Here is an 18,865-nt window from a genome sequence, read left to right as displayed (position 1 = left end):
CAAAAGTTAAATAGCTAAAACCTGGTAGTTGCCAGCAGCAGTACAGCATCAGATAACTACAGCGCTCATAAAAAAACAAAAACAAGTTTGTTTGTGAAGACTGTAGCTGTGAGAGCCAAGAGAAAAACTCAGAGCAACCTAATAAGAAAGTTAGACAGAGCTCAGGTGTGACATAATCTGCAGTTTATTGGTATTTTGCAAGCAAAAAAACAAGGCTTAAAATGAGCCAGACCACCAGCAGGTGGGAGCTGACCAGCAGAAGGGCGATGGGATAGAAGTGTCGAGACGCCGGCTTGTTAATAGCTATCGAGCCTGTCTCAGGGTCGTCCCATTGGGCTACATCTCCCTGTGCCAACCGACCGCTGACTCAGACCCAAAACGAGAGAGAAAAAGCACACAAACACACACACACACAAACAAAAGTTAGAAAATAGTTTGTCAAGACACTAGTTTCGAAGAACACAAGAAGACACGCATACATACTGAACAGGAATGGGTCTGTGAATGCCCACCAATTAACAAGCATATTAAAGGATAAAGAATGAGACACTATGGAGAATGTGAGCAGAACAGGAAAAATGTGAAGAAAGTTGTTATGTAGGTCAACAGATAACAGAGATGTTGGCTCTAGCAAGAACTCTCACTAAACCTTCAAAAATCACTTTAGAGATGTATAACTTTATTCAAGAATGTAATTACAGAATTGAATGTTTAAAGAAGTGGAAAATAAATTTTATTATTTCTGTGACAACGGCAACCTTGCATTTGCATAGAGAGTCACTTTATAAGTGAAAACACTAGGCAATGGTTAAACTTCCACCTGCTTCTGGATTCCAAAAGCAGCAAACATAATTTTTCTAAGGCGGCGTTCTATTGAAAAGACATGAAAAGGTGTTGTCATGGTTTAATACAATGATAAGTTACTTTATCTTTGTGGTAAAAAATCTTCACAATTGAGCTGACGTCACACGCCTTGACAAGGATCCAAATTTAGCACCACGTGCGTCAGATAACATTTCTGAACTGCTTTGGTTTTAAACTCAACTTAACCGGTTTAGATATGATGTGAAATCAAACCCTGACATCAACAGCCCTCCCTTCTCCAAACATAACAAAGAGACAGCTCTTGAGCAGAAGCCTCTTTTAAACCAACACCATTTGATGTACTGTATATTACATTCACATCACATTTAATTTCACACGTAATGTCTATAGGGCTGTTAAAAAAGCAGATTATTAAAAAATATGTAGGAACTTTGCTGTTTTTTATTTTAAATATGTATTCTCGTTATGTCATTTCTTATTGAAAACGTGGCATTTGACATAAACCATATAAATGCATCCTGCAGATTGTAATTTGAGCACGGGCAGGGGTTGCGCTTCCCTCGCTCTCTCTTTCTCAATAAGGTGAGGGGAGGGAATGCACACACACAGAAGGCTGTGTGTAAATAATGCGCTTTTTTATATATTTCTAAACTTGAACCGCGGTCAGAAGTTGTTTAATATGTAAACCGCTCAGTCGACATATAAAAGACGCCACATTGCTTCTCTAAGGCACTCTACTCGTGTAACGAAAGAAGCGCATTTTGATGCATTGTGATATCGAATGCTATTGTGTTTTGAATCCAGTTTGTTTACATTAAGCAGACGCATTCGAGCACACACACACACACATTCAGCCCACTGTGACAAAGCATGAAACAATACTGTATGAAAGTAGGTCAAAGATCAGATTTCTCAAAAGTACTTAATTATAGTTTTGTGACCCATTTGATTTCAACTATTTGGCGTTGGATTGAAATGAATGTGAAAGAGCAATGCTATTCAGTGGGTAGTTGGAAATAGTTTTGTAAATAATTCATTTTTAATAATAATGATAATAATGTTTAATTACATAATTGAAATCAATTATATTACTTAAATGATTACATCAATTATATTGAATAGAACATCTATTACTTGAGTAATTATGAAAACAATGTGGATATGAAAGCTTACTCTGAGATCCAACATTTGGTATCCTCGCCCAACAAATGCCAGCACACTTTGTAAACTTTTAATCTGGAATATGTCATATCAAGTTTACTCCAGAGGCTGCATCAGCAGTTGTCTTCTGTGTAGATGTGACTGGTGTAGAACAGGCAGCATCACACCCATTTAAAAATATGAAAAATGTGGAGAGCAAAATTTGTCTTTATTGTGTTGCTAAGCTAAATACACAATATTCCTCACAATACCCAGCCCAGAAGGATAGTTATTTTCTATTGCGCTTCACTGTTTTATTAAAGCTGCCATAATTTGGTTAAAAATAAACTAAACGGTTTTTTGATCAAGTACATAAAAAATCTGTTTCATACTGTTTTCTTTCCTTGATTTGCTTTATGCTTATAATAATTATTTATAAGTTTATAAATGTTGTCAGTTACGATTAAGCTTTATTATGTATTGGATTTACGGATTTAAAGATTAAGGGAAATATTATTTCTTATGCATGGCTTTCTGCCAGATAGCATCAATGGCTGTGACCCAAATTTAGTAAGATGTAAACTTTTTAAACCTTAATGTTGCACTCCTGAACCTTCTACAATACAAGACCGGCATCTGGACAAATCAGCAGGTCAAACGCAGAGGGACATCCCAGAATGCATTGCAGAGAGGTCGGTGAATTAGGAGGAGTGAGGACAGATTAGGAGAAATCTAATTAAAATGGACTAAAAATTTGAAAAAAATAAGAAACCATTTTAAAGTTTTTCTGGATTTACCAGGTAAAATTATAGTTTTAGTTTCATTCTGCAAACTTAAAATCTTTCTACTAAATTTCAAATAAAAATATTGTTTCTATTTGGAATTATTTGCAGAAAGTGAAAACTGGAGAAACAGGTCAAAATAACAGAAAAGATGCTCAGTATTTTTTCAGACTTCAAATTCTGCAAAGAAAACAAGTTAATATTCACTTTAAAGCAATACAACACTAATATTTCTACGTGTATTTAGAAAAAGTTAAAAAAAAATGTTTTATGTGATAACCTGGGTTTTTATCACAGTTTTCATGTGTCTTGTCATGCTGTCAGTCTTTCACAGTGATGTTGGACGACTTTGTCACTCGTGAGGTTTGATATTGTTGAAATTCAACAGACACCGGAGAGGAATGCTGCTTAAAAGGTAACTCAGACGAAAAATTTAAATGCCCTTTAAATTAAATAACAGTTTGACACCGCTGTATTTACTTTGAAGAAATAATTCCATTGACTTCCATTTATAGCATGTGAACGCAAAAGACCGGAAATTTAAACAACGAAAATAGTTTTGCATATTGAATCATTCCAGAGGTCAAGTTTGGTGAGCTTGGATCTGTGAATTGATATAACGTGATTACGAACACCTTAAGAGGAAATGCTAAAATATATAATAAAATGAGGAATCTAATTTTATACGATACAGTTTTAAAATAATGAGTTTGATATATGAATGGACAAAACAGAAGTGTGTGAAGATGAGCAGGTGGGTCGGGCCTGAAATCGCGCTCACCTCCGCATGCAGTCCAGAGCTCGCACGAAGTAGTCTTTATTGAGCTGGTGCTCGTCCCTCAGTAGTGAGCACTGCTCAAGCGTTACTGACATGGACGTCCTGTCTTTGGCACTTTTACAGCTGGTGAAGCGGATTCCGTTCAGTCGGCGACAGATCTGAGGAGCCAGATGACATTTCATTAGCTCTTTATTACTACGACATAGTGAGATTTTTAATGATTCTTCTGTTTTAAGTACAGTAGCTTTAAGACAGGGACGATAATAAGAATTTTTAATCTCCAATATAATTTTATATTTTAATCAAACAACAGTTTAACCTGAACCTGTAGTTTTTGTCATGATTCTGCTGCATCATGTCATGTTCCTCTTAGTATAGTGGCAGGATCATGACAGAACCTCATGTTTAATGTGGAGAGAGGCAATTATTGTTGTAATTGCCTTCCATACGCTCTCTCCAGGTCTCGTCTCTGTTCCCATCCTCTCGTTATTGATTAATGCCCTACACCTGTTTCCCTCTTGATTTGCTCCCTTACTTAATGATCTGGCCCATCGCCTCCGCAGCCTTCGCCAGGGAAGGGAGACTGTGGATGAGTATGTGGAGAGGTTCCTTGACATTGCTGAGCAAGGTGTCTTCGGGGAGGAGGAGCTGGCGGTGCTGTTCAACGCCGGTCTCAGAGAGCCACTCTCTCGGTCGGAGATGAGGGCAATGAGGCCGTTGGACTTCGACGCTGTGTGGCTAACTGCCGCAGCTCGTTCGGAGTCCGTGACCTCATTGAACACCTTTGACTCATCTCCGCTGGTTTCGATACTCGATAGTGGTCCTCTGCAGATCGGTGTTGTGGGCATCGCCACGCACCACTCTCCAGCCTCTGCAGCCTCTCCACAACCGCCCAGTCTCACTGGCAAGCGGGGGAGACAGGAATCCTGGGGGTCCTCTTCGGAGGCCTCCAATCCGGAGCCGGACCTGCCCTTCGTCTCCTTCCTTCTGCTGGCTACCGGACGGGTGGCGAGACTGAGAAGGAAGAGGCAAAAGAGGAGGGCACAGAAGCAAGCCCAGACGATGCTGCAGCCTGTGTCCAGTGCCATGCCTAGTCCGGTGGTCCCACCAAGTCCGGTGGTCCCGCCAAGTCCGGTGGTCCGTCAAGTGCCCGGTCCTGTCTTTCAGCCGGCCTTCCAGCCGGTGTCTCAGCCAGCCTTCCAGCCGGCGTCCCAGCCGGTGTCTCAGACGGCGTCTCAGCCGGCCTTCCAGCCGGCGTCAAGTCCTGCTCAGCCGGCGTCAAGTCCTGCCCTGCCGGCCTTCCAGCCGGCGTCAACCCCACGCTCAGGACCCCACGCTCTCAAGCGTGTCCAGGGACTAAGACTGCCCCTCCCTGTCCCAACCCCTTTGGACTTCCCCCCCTGGACTCTTGGGTTCCCCCCATGAACTCTTGTGTTCCCCCACCCCCCTCCCCTGTTTGTTGTTTTTATTATGTCACCCCAATCCATTAATTATTCTTGCCTGTCTGCCCTTGTTATTTTTTACTATGTTTTGTTGGATGTTGTCTGTTTCCCAGTCTTTATTTGTTATTCCTAGTTGTGTGTGTTTGCCCCCCTTGTGGGAAGTATTTGGTTTCAATTTTGTATCTTGTTTTGTTAGTGTTTTCCCCCATCGTGGGTGTTTTTGTTCTTGTTATTATTAAAGTATACTTGTTAACCCCTTCATCCCCATTTTGCTGCCTGCACTTGGGTTCTCCTACACAGTTCATGACAGTTTTTTAGTGTGCGTAATAAATCAAAAAACTCCTGGACAGATTCCATGACCTCATTGTGAACCTTACCATTCCTGCCAGCCACAGAATCTCCACATTCTTCCTCTTCTTAGTAACTACATTCTGGCCAAGGGTGTCGAGAAGTTCTTTAATGTCGTTCTGTGTCTGAAAACAGGGCAAGCCTTTAGAAAGGAAGAGACCGGGACAAAAAAAGAAGAAGATTTGAGATATCACGCATGAACGAGTTTAAAGAGGGCCTGTTGGTCTCTGTATCGACAGGCACTGAGATGAGTTTGAAAAGTCTAGGGACATGTACTTGTTGTTTTAAGGAGATGGAAATAGGACAAGAAGTGACATGCTATGATGCATCTTGGCATCTGTCTAATGAGAGCGTTCATCAGTTGAAGCCGTCATGCTTTGTAAGGAAGATCGACATATCACAGAGAAATAATAAGTACCTGCCCTTATTTGTTTAAACTGTGAAACTAAATTCTGCAGAAATGCACTGATGTAGGTGAGCTGTGTAAGCTTCATGTTTTGAGTGGTTCTAAGTTTTAAGGAACAGAATAAGTACAGATCTTTCAAGCAGAACCCACAGAAATGACAAATTAATTTAAGTAATTTGATGTTTTTGACATCATTCTAATAATGACCTGAATACTAGTAAAAATATAATAAATAAATAAAATTTAATTTATAACTCATGCCTTTTTCAATTCTATATATAGGCCTAGTGCTCCAACTGTACATAGGATTGAAGAAAAAATACTTGGTAACTTATTCCAACAATTGCATTTTGTATAATTCGACGATAAACTTACATTCTGATGGTACCGTGTTGGTTAAGGATTTGTAATAACCTTCAAGAGTCTCAAAGTTCTTCTGGTTTATTCTCTCTTGTAAAGATATGTCACCGAATCTATGAGGGAGACAGAGAGGGTATCAGCTCAGACACGTTGGAACCAACATCACTGATGTATTATGATTTACTGAACACTTGATTCACAGGCTTGTAACTCAATAGACGTTGAAGGATAGTGTTTCGTTCCCATCAGTGAGATCTCGTATACCTCTCGGCGAAGGACTGCTGCTCGTTTATGCCCACATTGAAGAGCACAGGAAGCACTCGCAGCGGCTTGCCCTCTCGGAGCTCCTCAGGTAACGTTTGGAAGGCATGGTGTGGGAGTGGCACCTCAAGACTGTACCGGTCTCTGGAAGGAAAAGGGGTCACATTTGACATGTTAAGCACTCTTGTCGAAATGGAAGTATGCGAATGTTGTGTGTAGTATATGACCAACACGTGTTGATTATTAAATGTTAGCTCTTTTAGAGCAGCCATGTATCATCTAGATCACAGTCTCTCTCACCGTCTACCGCTGACGGTTGGCTGCAGGCAGTCCGCTTCTTCAGACGTTGCCTCTGTGATTTTGAAGGTCACGCTGTGCAGGTCAGATAGTCCCACTTCCATATCCTCTAACATTCCTATTTCTTCACCTGGGTGACAAAGGTCCATGTAAGGCTACATTTAGGTATCTGACAACACAATGCATTCAACGTATGCCTTTTATAAATATGTGTTTTCCTGGGAATCTAACCCATGACCTTTGATGTGCCTCTTCACCAAATTCCTGCTACAGGAAAAATTCTATCTTGTGAACCACATTTACTTGTGATCGACACTGAAGAGAGTGCAGAACAGTGCGTGCTTTAAGAGTTATGTTACATTCATTTCAAAGTTTGATTGACACAGCATCATCATACCCCGCAGTGCACTTACAATGTAAAATTTATCAAAAAGTAGAAGAATGCTATTATAAGTGAAAGTGGTACATTGTCACATGATCTTAACAAAGGTCTCAAGAGTTTGGTTGAGAATAAACATACAAAAATCCACAGCAATGGAGAGCTAGCAGAGACTGCAAGGCAGCCTTATGTGGGGCAAACAGATCCAACGGGTAAACTCCGGCGACAAGAAGAAACCTCCAGTTAAGGCAGGCCTGATCCACAAACAGGAAACCTCTGGCAAACTGGGCAGAGAACGCAGAGTACCCGCTCTTGCGTGGAAGTGAAGATATTTTTTAGATATACCTTAGTGGTTCTGTGTCCATACAATGGAAGTCAATGATGTTTGGTTACTTGGGCTTCACCAAAATATTCAGCTGAAAATAGCAAAAAAGCATGATGTGTGTAATAATCAAGCAGCAACCAGAGCGGAGAAAGAGAGAGAGAGAGAGAGAGAGAGAGAGAGAGAGAGAGAGAGAGACAGAGAGAGACACACATTTCATTCAGTAATTTCTGAATGAAAGCGTCTCTACCCCTCGATAACTTTTGGAGCGCGGTCTTACAGTAGCCCCACAGCTTGCAACATTCTTTGACATCATACACTGGTCTCATGCACACAGTTCCCTGTACTTAACAACTTGTCTGTTCTGTGCATCCCGGCCACAAGTGCACCTTCTGAGAGAACAGTCTGCTTTTGTGGGCAGAGTTCGGAGGTGAGACGTGAACTGAAATGGTTGTCAGTCAGAATTGCTTGCATACATTTTTTTTCTTTCATTCATTTTCCAGTGTAGCCTATAATAATTAAACAGCTTTTGTTTATAATTTTTTTTAGCTTATAATGTTGAATGACACCTTTTAATGAAGTGTTTTTGTTGTAGGGGTACAGAGTGCAGTACGTTCTTTCAGCAGTCAGTTATTGGTCTAATATAGGCTATTCCACAAGGGAGAGGGCTCAATATTTTTTATTTAGCCCACATGTTTTGCTCAATTTTATTTTAAGTTATATTGTAATATTCAAGAGCAAGACAAAAAATTAAAGAGCACATTTTGACAATTCAGTTTATGCAATTGTGAAGAACTTGGCAAAATAGATACAAAAAGCCATGTTCGGCCAAGTGTTTCATCCCTTGCAGTAATATGCCATACTTTTTATCTTGTATTGAATGTTTGTGATTGATTTGCATACTCTATGTACCGTTCGTCGTTCAGGAGAGATACACATATAGTGTGAACCGTGAACATACTCACTGTATGTACTGAGGAGACTTTCAAACTGAGCCACCAGTCCGACCGTATGTAGCTGTCTGAGAAAGCTCTTATCCTCTAAACCAGCATATAAACGCATGACAAATCCACACGCCAATGCAGCCAGCTGCAAACACATAAACAAATACAATTTTAATAAAATGTACATGGTATTCTGTTCAAACACATGGACAGGTTTTGAAATTCCAAGACGATCTCCAAGACGGCTTTAGATCGATTTTGAACAACTGGCACTGGTGTTTATTGTTGTGTACCGAACAGCCACGAGATACTGTATGTTTTACATGACACATGCAATGTCTTCTCCAAATTTAATTTCCTTGTTTTTGCCTCAGTAAGCATGTCTTTTAGAGGAAAAGCAACAATAAATGTTTCAACCAGTTTATTTTCTTTCTGGAAACAGGAAATGTTTCTGTTCCAAGTTCAAATACTTTAGAAGTTGTCACTGTTGGCTGCAGCACATACGTCCTGCCCTCGTGCTAGCCTGCAACCTCGCATGATTTGCCCTTGCTTGATGCAATCTTTTGGTGTTGAGACCAAAGCAGAAGGTTTCATGAAATTTGGTAAGGGCCTTAAAGGAACAGTGTACACAAAAATGAGAATTCTTTATTAAAATGTTGCCAGTACCATTTGTGTACTATATGAGCATGAGATTTGAAAGGGTCAGAATTCCAGAATATAAAGTTGCAAATTTTGTCCTGTTCCATATACAAAAGGGTGAAATACGTAAAAGCACATACAGTATGTGACATGGACTCCTTTTAAATGCTCTTTTTAAATGTATTGACTTTCAAATAGCAATTTTGGAGCTTGTCAACCCCTGATCTGCAGCCATCGTCATGTGGCTGTCTCATCTGATTGGTGAATCCGACTCACCGCTTGGCTGAATACAGCATCTCGTCTTTGCTGGAGCTGAAGACCCTGCATGGTGCTGCACGCCGCTTCCTGAAGCAACACAAAGCTCATCGAGTGTCTGGCCCTTTCAGTCACATCCTTCACGCATTCCTTCAGAGTCTGAACCAAAACGGCCAGCTGATCGTGTAAATCTGCAGCTGTTGAGGAACATAGACACAAAACGTACTCGGTTACTAACGTAACCTCGGTTCCCTGAGCTCCCTCTTGCCAAACCCCTGGGGACCGCAGTTTGAAAACCCCTGCCACAGAAGACCATTTTTAAAGTCTGACAGCCTGGAAATACAGTACTATATCCTGTATAAACTCCACAATTACTAGAAATATTGTTTTAAAGTAACATACTGTGTTATTGTGAGTTTTGCATTTATTCTAATGGTATATTTTACAGAACGTGAGGTAGAAAATTATTAAGCCAGTCTATTATTGCTGCTATGGTTTTCAGCTTCCTAAAATATTCATATTATAAAAAGTTGTTAAAAGTTAGTTTGACAAAAGCCCAGTCCCCATGAAAATCAATAGTAAATCTTTGATGCCCTTTTGGAAGTGTATCTTTTATAGCAGCAAATGCGCCAGCTTGTTATTTTTGACATTTTTCATGCAGTCCTGGGAATCATATTCATTTGTTGTTTTAGACAAAGGATCAAAACAAAGCCCTTTCATTTGGATTCTTTAAAGAGCCACTTGGAACAAGTTTCATCATTTTATTACTGGGGTGTGCGCGCATGCATTTGTGTGATTTAAATAAAAAAAACTCAATACACTTCTTATAATGTAGGCTACATTTTTGCAGCATCTACTTTTACTCTCTGATAGAACATCCGGTTAAAGCTCCGGTCGCTTAATTTAACCCCCCCCCTCAATGCCCAGTCTACTGTGTTTGGTCAATTATTGAGCATCTGGCGGTAACCATACGCCCATGACCATAAGCTCCTGAGGCTTCATACACGGATGTGCACAAGTGAAAATATTGTATAAATACAATTGTAGCTGCCGTCAAAGGCAACTCATATATTTCAGTTCAATATGGTTCACAGTTAAAATATAAATATACATGAGAGGTCAAAAATCATATGTTTGAAATAAATAATGTCTCATGGCTAATAAATAATAATTTCATGTTTATTTATTTTTGATAAAAACTTTGTTGAAAAGGTGGGAAGTTATTTTTTGTTCGTGTGGAAATTATAATTTGTTGTTATATGGACGTGGTATGGGTGCACTCGCTAGGATCAGAGAGATATGTGCTGCGGCTTGTGAACCATCTGTCTCAAAGTTCGCGAAAGTTGTTTATACATTTTTTGGTGAAGTGTGAAGATGAACTTTACCCTCTCGGGTCTATGCGGCCAATGAGTTATTTTTCTTTCCTTGTCATTTATTTGTGTGTGCAACTGTAACAAGATAATTAAGATATTATTTTACATGGCATAAATGTATGCTTTATTTCTTAGTCTTCTATGTGATTTTGTTTAGTATTGTCTGCAAGTATGTCAAGAAATTAAGGTTAATTTACGGTTTCTGTTTTTTATTTATACCAGTTCTGACGGCCATGCAATGTGGGCAATAATGGGACATGTAAAGACATGTTTGAAGACTTTGTCATCGAATAAATGCCTGTTAAAACCCAGGAACGACATGAGTCTTTATTAAACCTTGAGGGGAGTAAAAAAATAATACAACCAATAATAATAATAATAATATTGATAATAGTCCTTCTCCTCGAAGAGATTCGGGCAAACCATCCGGCGCCTCAGAAGAGGGAAACAGTGCACCAACGCTGTTTACAGTGGAGGTGGGAAGCTGTTGACCTCAACTTGGGATGTCGTCGGACGGTTTGCCAGAATCTCTTCGAGGAGAAATTCGGGCAAACCTCAATCCCACCGTCAAATCTTCCATTGAGGAAGCCTGAGGCTGAGGGCTCAGAGGTGGACTTGTCCATCACCCAAGTCAAAGTCACTGAGGTAGTCAAGAAACTCCTCTGTGGCAAGGCACCGGGGGTGGATGAGATTCGCCCTGAGTACCTCAAGTCTCTGGATGCTGTGGGGCTGTCTTTGCTGACATGCCTCTGCAGCATTGGTGGCCAGACCGGGTTGGTGATCCCTCTTTTTAAGAAGGGGGACTGGAGGGTGTGTTCCAACTACAGGGGATCACACTTCTCAGACTCCCCGGAAAAGTCTATAACAGAGTACTGGAAAGGAAAATACGGCCGATAGTAGAACAGGAGGAACAGTGTGGTTTTCCTCCGGGCCGTGGAGCGCTGGACCAGCTCTACATCCTCTACAGGGTGCTGGAGGGTTTATGGGAGTTTGCTCAACCAATCCACGTGTGTTTTGTGGACTTGGAGAAGGCATTCGACTGTGTGCCTCGCGGCGTCCTGTGGAGGGTGCTTCGGTAGTATGGGGTCCAGAAAATGAATGAGCAATTGTTCTGTACAGACAATTTGGACTTGTATTGCTGTTAAATCCAGATGGTGGTTTTCCCCCACCACCCACCCAATAAGCCTCGGCTAAATTGCCTCTTTGTGACAAAAACCAAGCTAGTGTCTGAATCCACATGGGTTTATAACATGTAGGCCATCAGTCCAAATTACGGCAGGTGCATTTAGACGTCTTAAAAGCGTGGTGCAGTGACTCTTGTTCTTTGTGGTTGTAATATTCTATGACCACTTAATGAGACATTTATTAAAGATAAAAAAAATCCACCAACCAGTATTAGCTGTATTAATAATAAATGTGTCCAAATCTATTTTGCTTACAATACATTCCCGCGTGAGAAGGGCTCCATCTGGTTCGATGATGATAAAATATTGTAATGTATGTTTTCACGAGTTTCATGTTACCGTGGAAGAATGTTTACGATTTTTGTAATCTGCAAAGCCATGTTTGCGCTGCTGCTGCAACCTGAATTTAAAAAACCCTGCCACACTAAACACAACAAAGAATCTGCATAATGCTGAATGTAGCTGTGTGTAAATCTGGGCATGATAAAAGCAGACTCATTATTCCGATAAAAGCGTCGTGCAAGTCTGCCGCTTTGGACTGTACAGCTGTTATTAGACAAATCATAAGAAAATAGAATGCTGAGGAATCGTGTTTAAAACTAAACACTGTTTTTATAATCCTCTATACAATGTTATTTGCAATCCGATCTTAAAAGCGTCTTCTCAACAACCTTTCCAACATTTTTAAATGCGTTTACATCTCGGAGACGTCTGCTGTCAGATGTCATATAGACCTCTAGAAGACGTCTGTAAGATGTGTATGATTTAGAATGGATGTACAAAAGCTCTTTCTAAGATGTTTAGAAGATGTTTTTCCACATCTCCAGATCTTTAGCAGACATCTTACAGGTGTGCATGTGCTATCTAACAGTCATTTTGTCCGGAAACGAAATATTTCGAAGTGTTCTGTTTTAAAAGCGGTTGATACACCGCTAAAAACACATTTTGGCTAGGTGCATTCCGCTGAGTAGGCCTATTTGATTCCGATTGCATGAGCGCCATTGCACGTTAATTTGAGGGCAGATATAATCAGCCGGTGGGCAGGTATTATTCAGATGTGTGCGTGCCGATCCTTCCTATAGGCTACGCAGACTGCGTAGCACCCCTTGAGCACTGAATCGAAAACACTTTTGTAAACAAGACACTATTTTTATACCTTGAGTATCATACGACAGAGAATTCGGAAATTTCCTTTATAATACTTAATTGATTTAATTACTGTGATATACTCGGACATTGTGCATTGCGCGGCAGGTAATGACATGCGCGTGATGTGAGGCCAAGCCCAAGAGGTCATATGTCTGACAGGTAAAGCAACCAATCACGTTTCGGAGTGGAAACACTCCCTCAGTACCAGACCGGTGTAATTTCAGGGACGTGTCAAAAGATAACAGCAACAAAATGATTATGAGTTTATGCCGTGATCCTCGCATACTTTTTTAGACATTTATGTGGAGGAAAGATTTATTATTGTCAATCAGGACATAATATGCGTTCTCTCCAGTCTCGGCATTGGCCCCGCCCCTGTCGTTCCTAGTATTGCTTTCCACCTGTGTCTCATTCCCCACACCTGCCCAGTGTTATCTCTTCCGCTAGTCTCCCTATTTAATGCCCTCATGTCTATTGTCTTGTGCTTGTTCGTTTGGTTGTATGCTGTGTTCCATGCTTTGTTCTTGTTCGAAGTTCCCTTGTCCATGTTATGGTTGCAGTGTATCCAGTGGCGGTTTTAGGCACGGGCGAACCGGGCAGTGGCCCGGGCGGCATTTTTTCATGTCACGTGGGGGGCGGCACCGCACGAGCAGTAAAAGAAACTCTGGGCCGCCGCAAATCAGTTATCTATTATCTATTCATTCATTGTGTGGGGAATTGGCAAATTGGCGCCCCTGTATGCTGAAAAGATAAAGGTATTCAACTATAATGTTCTCTCTGTGTTATGATTACTGTATCGATGTTGTCATGTTGTATGAAAAGACACTGCGGTGTTTAGCCTAGTCCAGGGGTCGGCAACCCAAAATGTTGAAAGAGCCATATTGGACAAAAAAAAATAAAAAACAGCTGTCTGGAGCCGCAAAAAATTAAAAGCCTTATATAAGCCTTATAATGAAGGCAACACATGCTGTAAGTGTCTATATTAGCTTTATTACCCCCCTAGTATCAAAATGATAAGTAGGCCACAAATACATAATGAGCATTCATGATTAAATGTTTATTTTCCCCTGCATCGCATCCTGGAGAGAATGACGCACCACGTGACTACTCTGCTGTATGCTTTAGGTTTAACTTCCATTATAATTTTAATGTATTATGTTTCGTTGCATTGATGAAATTATAGAAATACAATAAAGAAATCAGATTTTTGATGTCTTTTTTACTTTAGGATTCGAAAAAACAACAAAATGTGCAACGTGCATATGCATCCTGTAATTTCAGACATCCCCATGGAAATAAAATGCAGTCCTCTTCAATCCTCAATAATACAATACAATCCTCTTGCCCCAAACTATATACTATATACTGACAAAAATCAGTATCATCTGTGAACTGAACGTTTTCCCACGCTTAATTATCTCCCGGGTTGCAACAAAACTAGCAGCAGTAGTGGAGTTTGGAGATGCAATCCACTTCTTAAATTTATCTTTGCGCTCCTCTAATTTTCCACATTGGCAATGAAAGCAAATGATTTGGTCCAAGAACTGTTGAATCATCTGATCTCCTCAACTATCTTTCTATTTTTCCCCTTGGGATCCATGACACACCCGCCGGTTTGTTTGTGTGTCTGTCAGCCACCGGTCTGGCATCACGCGCGCCGCCGCCGATCTGATAGAAACGCGTGTCGCAGTATATGACGTAAATCTTCGTTGACAGAAATGTTGAAATTAAATATTATACACATTTTTACAACGTTGAAAAACTTTAAGAATTTTTGTCATGTTTTTCCTCCTACAGAAATTATATTTAAATTTTCATATTTTTGAAAAAGCTCTAGGGGGCCACTAGGGCGGCGCTTAAGAGCCGCATGCGGCTCTAGAGCCGCGGGTTGCCGACCCCTGGCCTAGTCGTTAGAGCGCCCTACTCTCATTCGTACAGACACCGGTTCGAGGCCCGCGCAGGGCAGGTAGAACCGACAACACTTATATAACAAATTTGGTTTTAAGTCAACAAACACGAGATCTAATTTCACCATAATATTGTGCTTTGCAACAAAACTGTTACAAGTTCAGTTATTATTATTTATTTCCATCAGTTGGGTTAACGTAAGGTCCCGCAATGAGCAAACAGAATTTTCCAATCTGTAGCTAGTTTCTAAGACGAACATAACCTTTGCTATTTATTTGCTACATCACACATGTCATGAATATGAAGGTTTTATGCATGTTTATGACAACTGTCATTAAGTGTCATTCGCTCAATTATGACATTTTTAATGCAAATATTGTTTGTTTGAGGTCTTTGTTGACAAATTTACATTAACCAATACATCTTAACCTGTCATAATTGTCATAAAAACATGACATAGCAGATTAATAATTGAATGTAAGACACTACTTAGCTGGTGTTTCGGCATCTAACCATATTGCCTAAGAGACACTTCTGTACGTGTCACAGTTGTTTTATTTGACAGAACAAACATTTTACTTGTACGGTCAACAGAAAGTTGGCCATCCCATCGCTCACCCCCTACCAACCACGACAAACAATATAACACACCGAATATAAAGGAAACGGAAGTGAACACAACAAAACACGTGATTACAAATAACCAATAAGAAGATAAATGAATTAAGGCCACTACAGCTGGGTTAACTGTCATATTGGTTTTGACATTGGCTGTCATGAGGCCATTATAACTGTCATGAATCTTTTTCTGACCACTTTTTTTCCAGTGGTACAAATTGAATGTCAGTAAAATATCATTAAGTGTTAATACTCTGTCAAATTGTTTTATAACAATGTCATGTATACTTTTCTTGACCTCAACTACAGTGGTACAATTACATTTTAATGACAAATTCAACTTGTACCACTGTAGTTTAGGTCAAGAAAAATATGACATAATTTAGTTTTTTCGAGGGGGGGGGGCGCTCAAAGATGTTCTCGCTCGGGGTGCAATTCAATGTAGAACCGCCACTGAGTGTATCTATTCCCTAAAGTACCTTGTTTGTTTTCCTGTTTGCTTCAGTTTTTGAATCAAGTTTGGTTAGTTTTTTTCCCCATCGTGGGCGTTTGTTTTGTTTAATATTAAAGCTTCTGTTAACCCCTTCATCCTCGCTGCCTGCACTTGGGTTCTTCCACCACGTTCATCACAGACATTTGGTTAGAAAAAACATACTTTTTACAAGCCACCTGTTAATTAACGTAAAGAATAATTTACATGTCAAACAAAGTTAACATTTTATTTTAGAATGAATTGTTCTAACTGTCAGTTTAGTTATTTTTCTTTCAGTCTTTATTTGTTTAAGTGAGTTACAAATAATATCTCCCTTTAGAGTTGACTTTGAAATGTTTAACTTTGCAGATCTTTTTAATGCCCAAACAGCAACTTTACACACTAAAAGGGGATAAAAAGCAAAATAGCATCCAAGTGTTTTTTTAATCTAATGACTGAATCGGTTGTGCATTCAAATCGTGTTTGTTTTCAAGCAGGTTCTGTTTTGCAGCTTCTTTGAGGAATGCATTTTGACTTAGTCATCAGATATTTGGCAGTATTATCTTCATTTCTATTTTGCATGTCCCCATTCCGCACAAAGATTTGCCTTTGAAGAATCCCGCTTGATGGATACACACCTTCTGGGGTGTATCTGTCGATTTTAATTGCAACATAGCCGTCTTTCTTCATAGCTTTAATTTCATGTTCACTTCTTGCCTCGAGCTACGACACATCAAACTCAACAGGTCCATCAATTCATCATACATTTGAATGTAGTGCCTTTGTAAGTTATTTGTTTCAAATATTTTTTACAATGACACGACACTGCAAATATTCTAGACATAACACTGCAAACTTGTAACTGCAAACCGTGTATGATGTCAACAGTAATTTAGCACACGTTAAAAGTCTGTGAAATTAATTGACGGATAATGCTAAATAATTGATAACATCAGATGCAATGCATTTTTGAAGCGACCAATAATTTGTTTACACATTTATAGGGAAACAATAAATAAGAGTTAGCTATTCTAAACGTTAAATCAAATTTGGCTAGAAATAAGTTTGGTATGGACACATAATCGTAAGCAAATGTATTGCCCTGTCTAAGTTCATTACATTGAGAATTGCAAAACTGCAAATTCAGTCTGTTTCCAATGGGTGGCAGCATTGACTATGTGAAAATAGTTTTTCTCACTTGCACAGCATGTCATTGGTTGTAGCTTTTCACACTTTTTAACACTTTGTGTGGGTAGTTGGCAAAAAAACTGTGAATTGCTGCTAAAACTCATCTCTCAAATGACCGATCTGATAAATGTGCTTGGACTGAGTATACCCAGATGGATTGTTGTTTATTTTTCTCTTGCTTATGTAACTGGCTGTAAAATCGCTGCGCTATCAATGCCAAGGTCACAGGTTCGATTCCCAAAGAAACACTAATAAACTAATTTAACTAATAAAATATACACTGAATGCACTGCTACTTTTGATAAAGTTCAAAGAAGCAAATAAACACATTTTGAAAAGTTGCTGTGACAGCTTTTCTGTGCATTGTAACTAGCAGAAAGACTGTATAAGTTCATGGTTAAATTTTTTTTGGAGAAATACTTCAAATAGAGCTATTGTGGGAGTGTAGTGGTTTGTCATGTGTCAATAACACACCAGGATTGTGAGAGGTGATGACATCCGCAAGGGCGTGACCAGGTGCCGACTCTTGGTTGTTGTTTTCTAACTCTTGTATCTTCTCCACCGCGGCGATAACACAGTTCAAGCTCTTGGCCACGCCTGCCCACACCCTGTCCTAGAAGAGGCAAACCAAACATTAATGGACCAATAGTGAGTACAAGAACATGTTTTTCTTCTACATATTTTCGATAATTTAAAGAGATCGTAAATTAAAATAGTTTATTATTTCCTCATCCTCACGTCATTTCAAACCTGTATTACTTTTTTCTTCTGCAGAACACAAAAGAAAATATTTTGAGAATTTCATTCTTCATTTTCATTGTATGGGCACAAAACATAAAATATCTCTAAAAATATCTTCTTTTGTGTTCCACTGAAGAAAGTAAGTCATACAGGTTTGGAATGACATAAGGATGTGATTTTATTTTGGTTGAACTATTCCCTCAACTCTTATATGACTCGAGAACTGAATTTGGGGATTGTGGCTGCAGTCGGGGAGGAGAATGAAGAAACTGCCAGTTTTGATCCTGCGTTTAAAGTTTCAAGACTCCCCACAGAGCACTATGATCACAGGGCGCTCAAAAGTTTGCCTCTCTTTTTACCACTTAAGCCCAAAGTATTAGCAAACCTAGAGCATCCCTTTATAGGTGGTCTGTTTATCCTTTACCTCTCCGAGTGGCGCTCAAGGGCACAGGAGTTATTTTGACATTGATTAGAGATGGTTGTCTTATCTCTGCCTCTAATCCTCTCTTTAGCCTCAGTTATGACACACACACACACACACCAGAAGGCAATAACAGGAGCTAGACGCCACACTTTATCACCTGCTTTTCAGAGTAACGATGGCCAAACAAACAAAACACACTATTTTTAAGCATCTTAATACGAGATATCCTTCGGTTAATGTGGTGAAGGTTCCTAACAGACGTTAAAAGCGACTGCTGAATGCGACAAGGCTAACCCCATCTCCTACCTCGCCTCATTCATGTCTCTATTTCTACAGAATTAGTTTCAGCCTCTTGAGATTCTATCAAATAAGTCCGTGCCAATTGTTTTTGTACCTCAGAGCGTCTCTGTGATGTGCTGAAGAGCACAGTCCAGACATACGGAGGGCCAGGTGTGTGAAACAAATCAATTAAAAAAATAAATCAGGTTTTAAATTGATGCTACGCTGACGGAGGATCAGACGTGTCTGTAGCGCCAAAGACACAGGATGCTAAAGTTTGACGACAGACTTTTACATTTATAAAATATGCATTATTTTATATATAAAATATGCATGCTTTATAAAGCAATA

At 39.8% G+C, this 18,865-nt stretch overlaps 1 protein-coding gene across 5 annotated transcripts in view; it reads right to left on the bottom strand.

The window, feature by feature from the left end:
• The window catches only part of inpp4b (inositol polyphosphate-4-phosphatase type II B), a 98,938-nt gene that overhangs the window by 2,802 nt on the left and 77,271 nt on the right, over positions 1-18,865 (bottom strand). For 3 of the 5 annotated variants that reach the window (XM_079462264.1, XM_079462265.1, XM_079462267.1), the window contains 8 exons: positions 17,545-17,683; positions 9,200-9,375; positions 8,306-8,429; positions 6,643-6,769; positions 6,346-6,486; positions 6,097-6,194; positions 5,345-5,457; positions 3,529-3,683 (listed from right to left, as the gene is read on the bottom strand). In XM_079462264.1, the coding sequence (XP_079318390.1) occupies positions 3,529-3,683; positions 5,345-5,457; positions 6,097-6,194; positions 6,346-6,486; positions 6,643-6,769; positions 8,306-8,429; positions 9,200-9,375; positions 17,545-17,683 (1,073 nt within the window). Of the gene's footprint in view, positions 1-168; positions 363-3,528; positions 3,684-5,344; positions 5,458-6,096; positions 6,195-6,345; positions 6,487-6,642; positions 6,770-8,305; positions 8,430-9,199; positions 9,376-17,544; positions 17,684-18,865 lie in introns of those variants that run through there. The other 2 variants (XM_079462263.1, XM_079462266.1) reach the window with 1 other exon arrangement.

Source organism: Barbatula barbatula, assembly GCF_947034865.1.
Source record: "Barbatula barbatula genome assembly, chromosome: 8".
NCBI lineage: Eukaryota > Metazoa > Chordata > Actinopteri > Cypriniformes > Nemacheilidae > Barbatula > Barbatula barbatula.
Note: the sequence above shows the minus strand (reverse complement) of the source record. Positions and strands in the feature narration are given on the sequence as shown.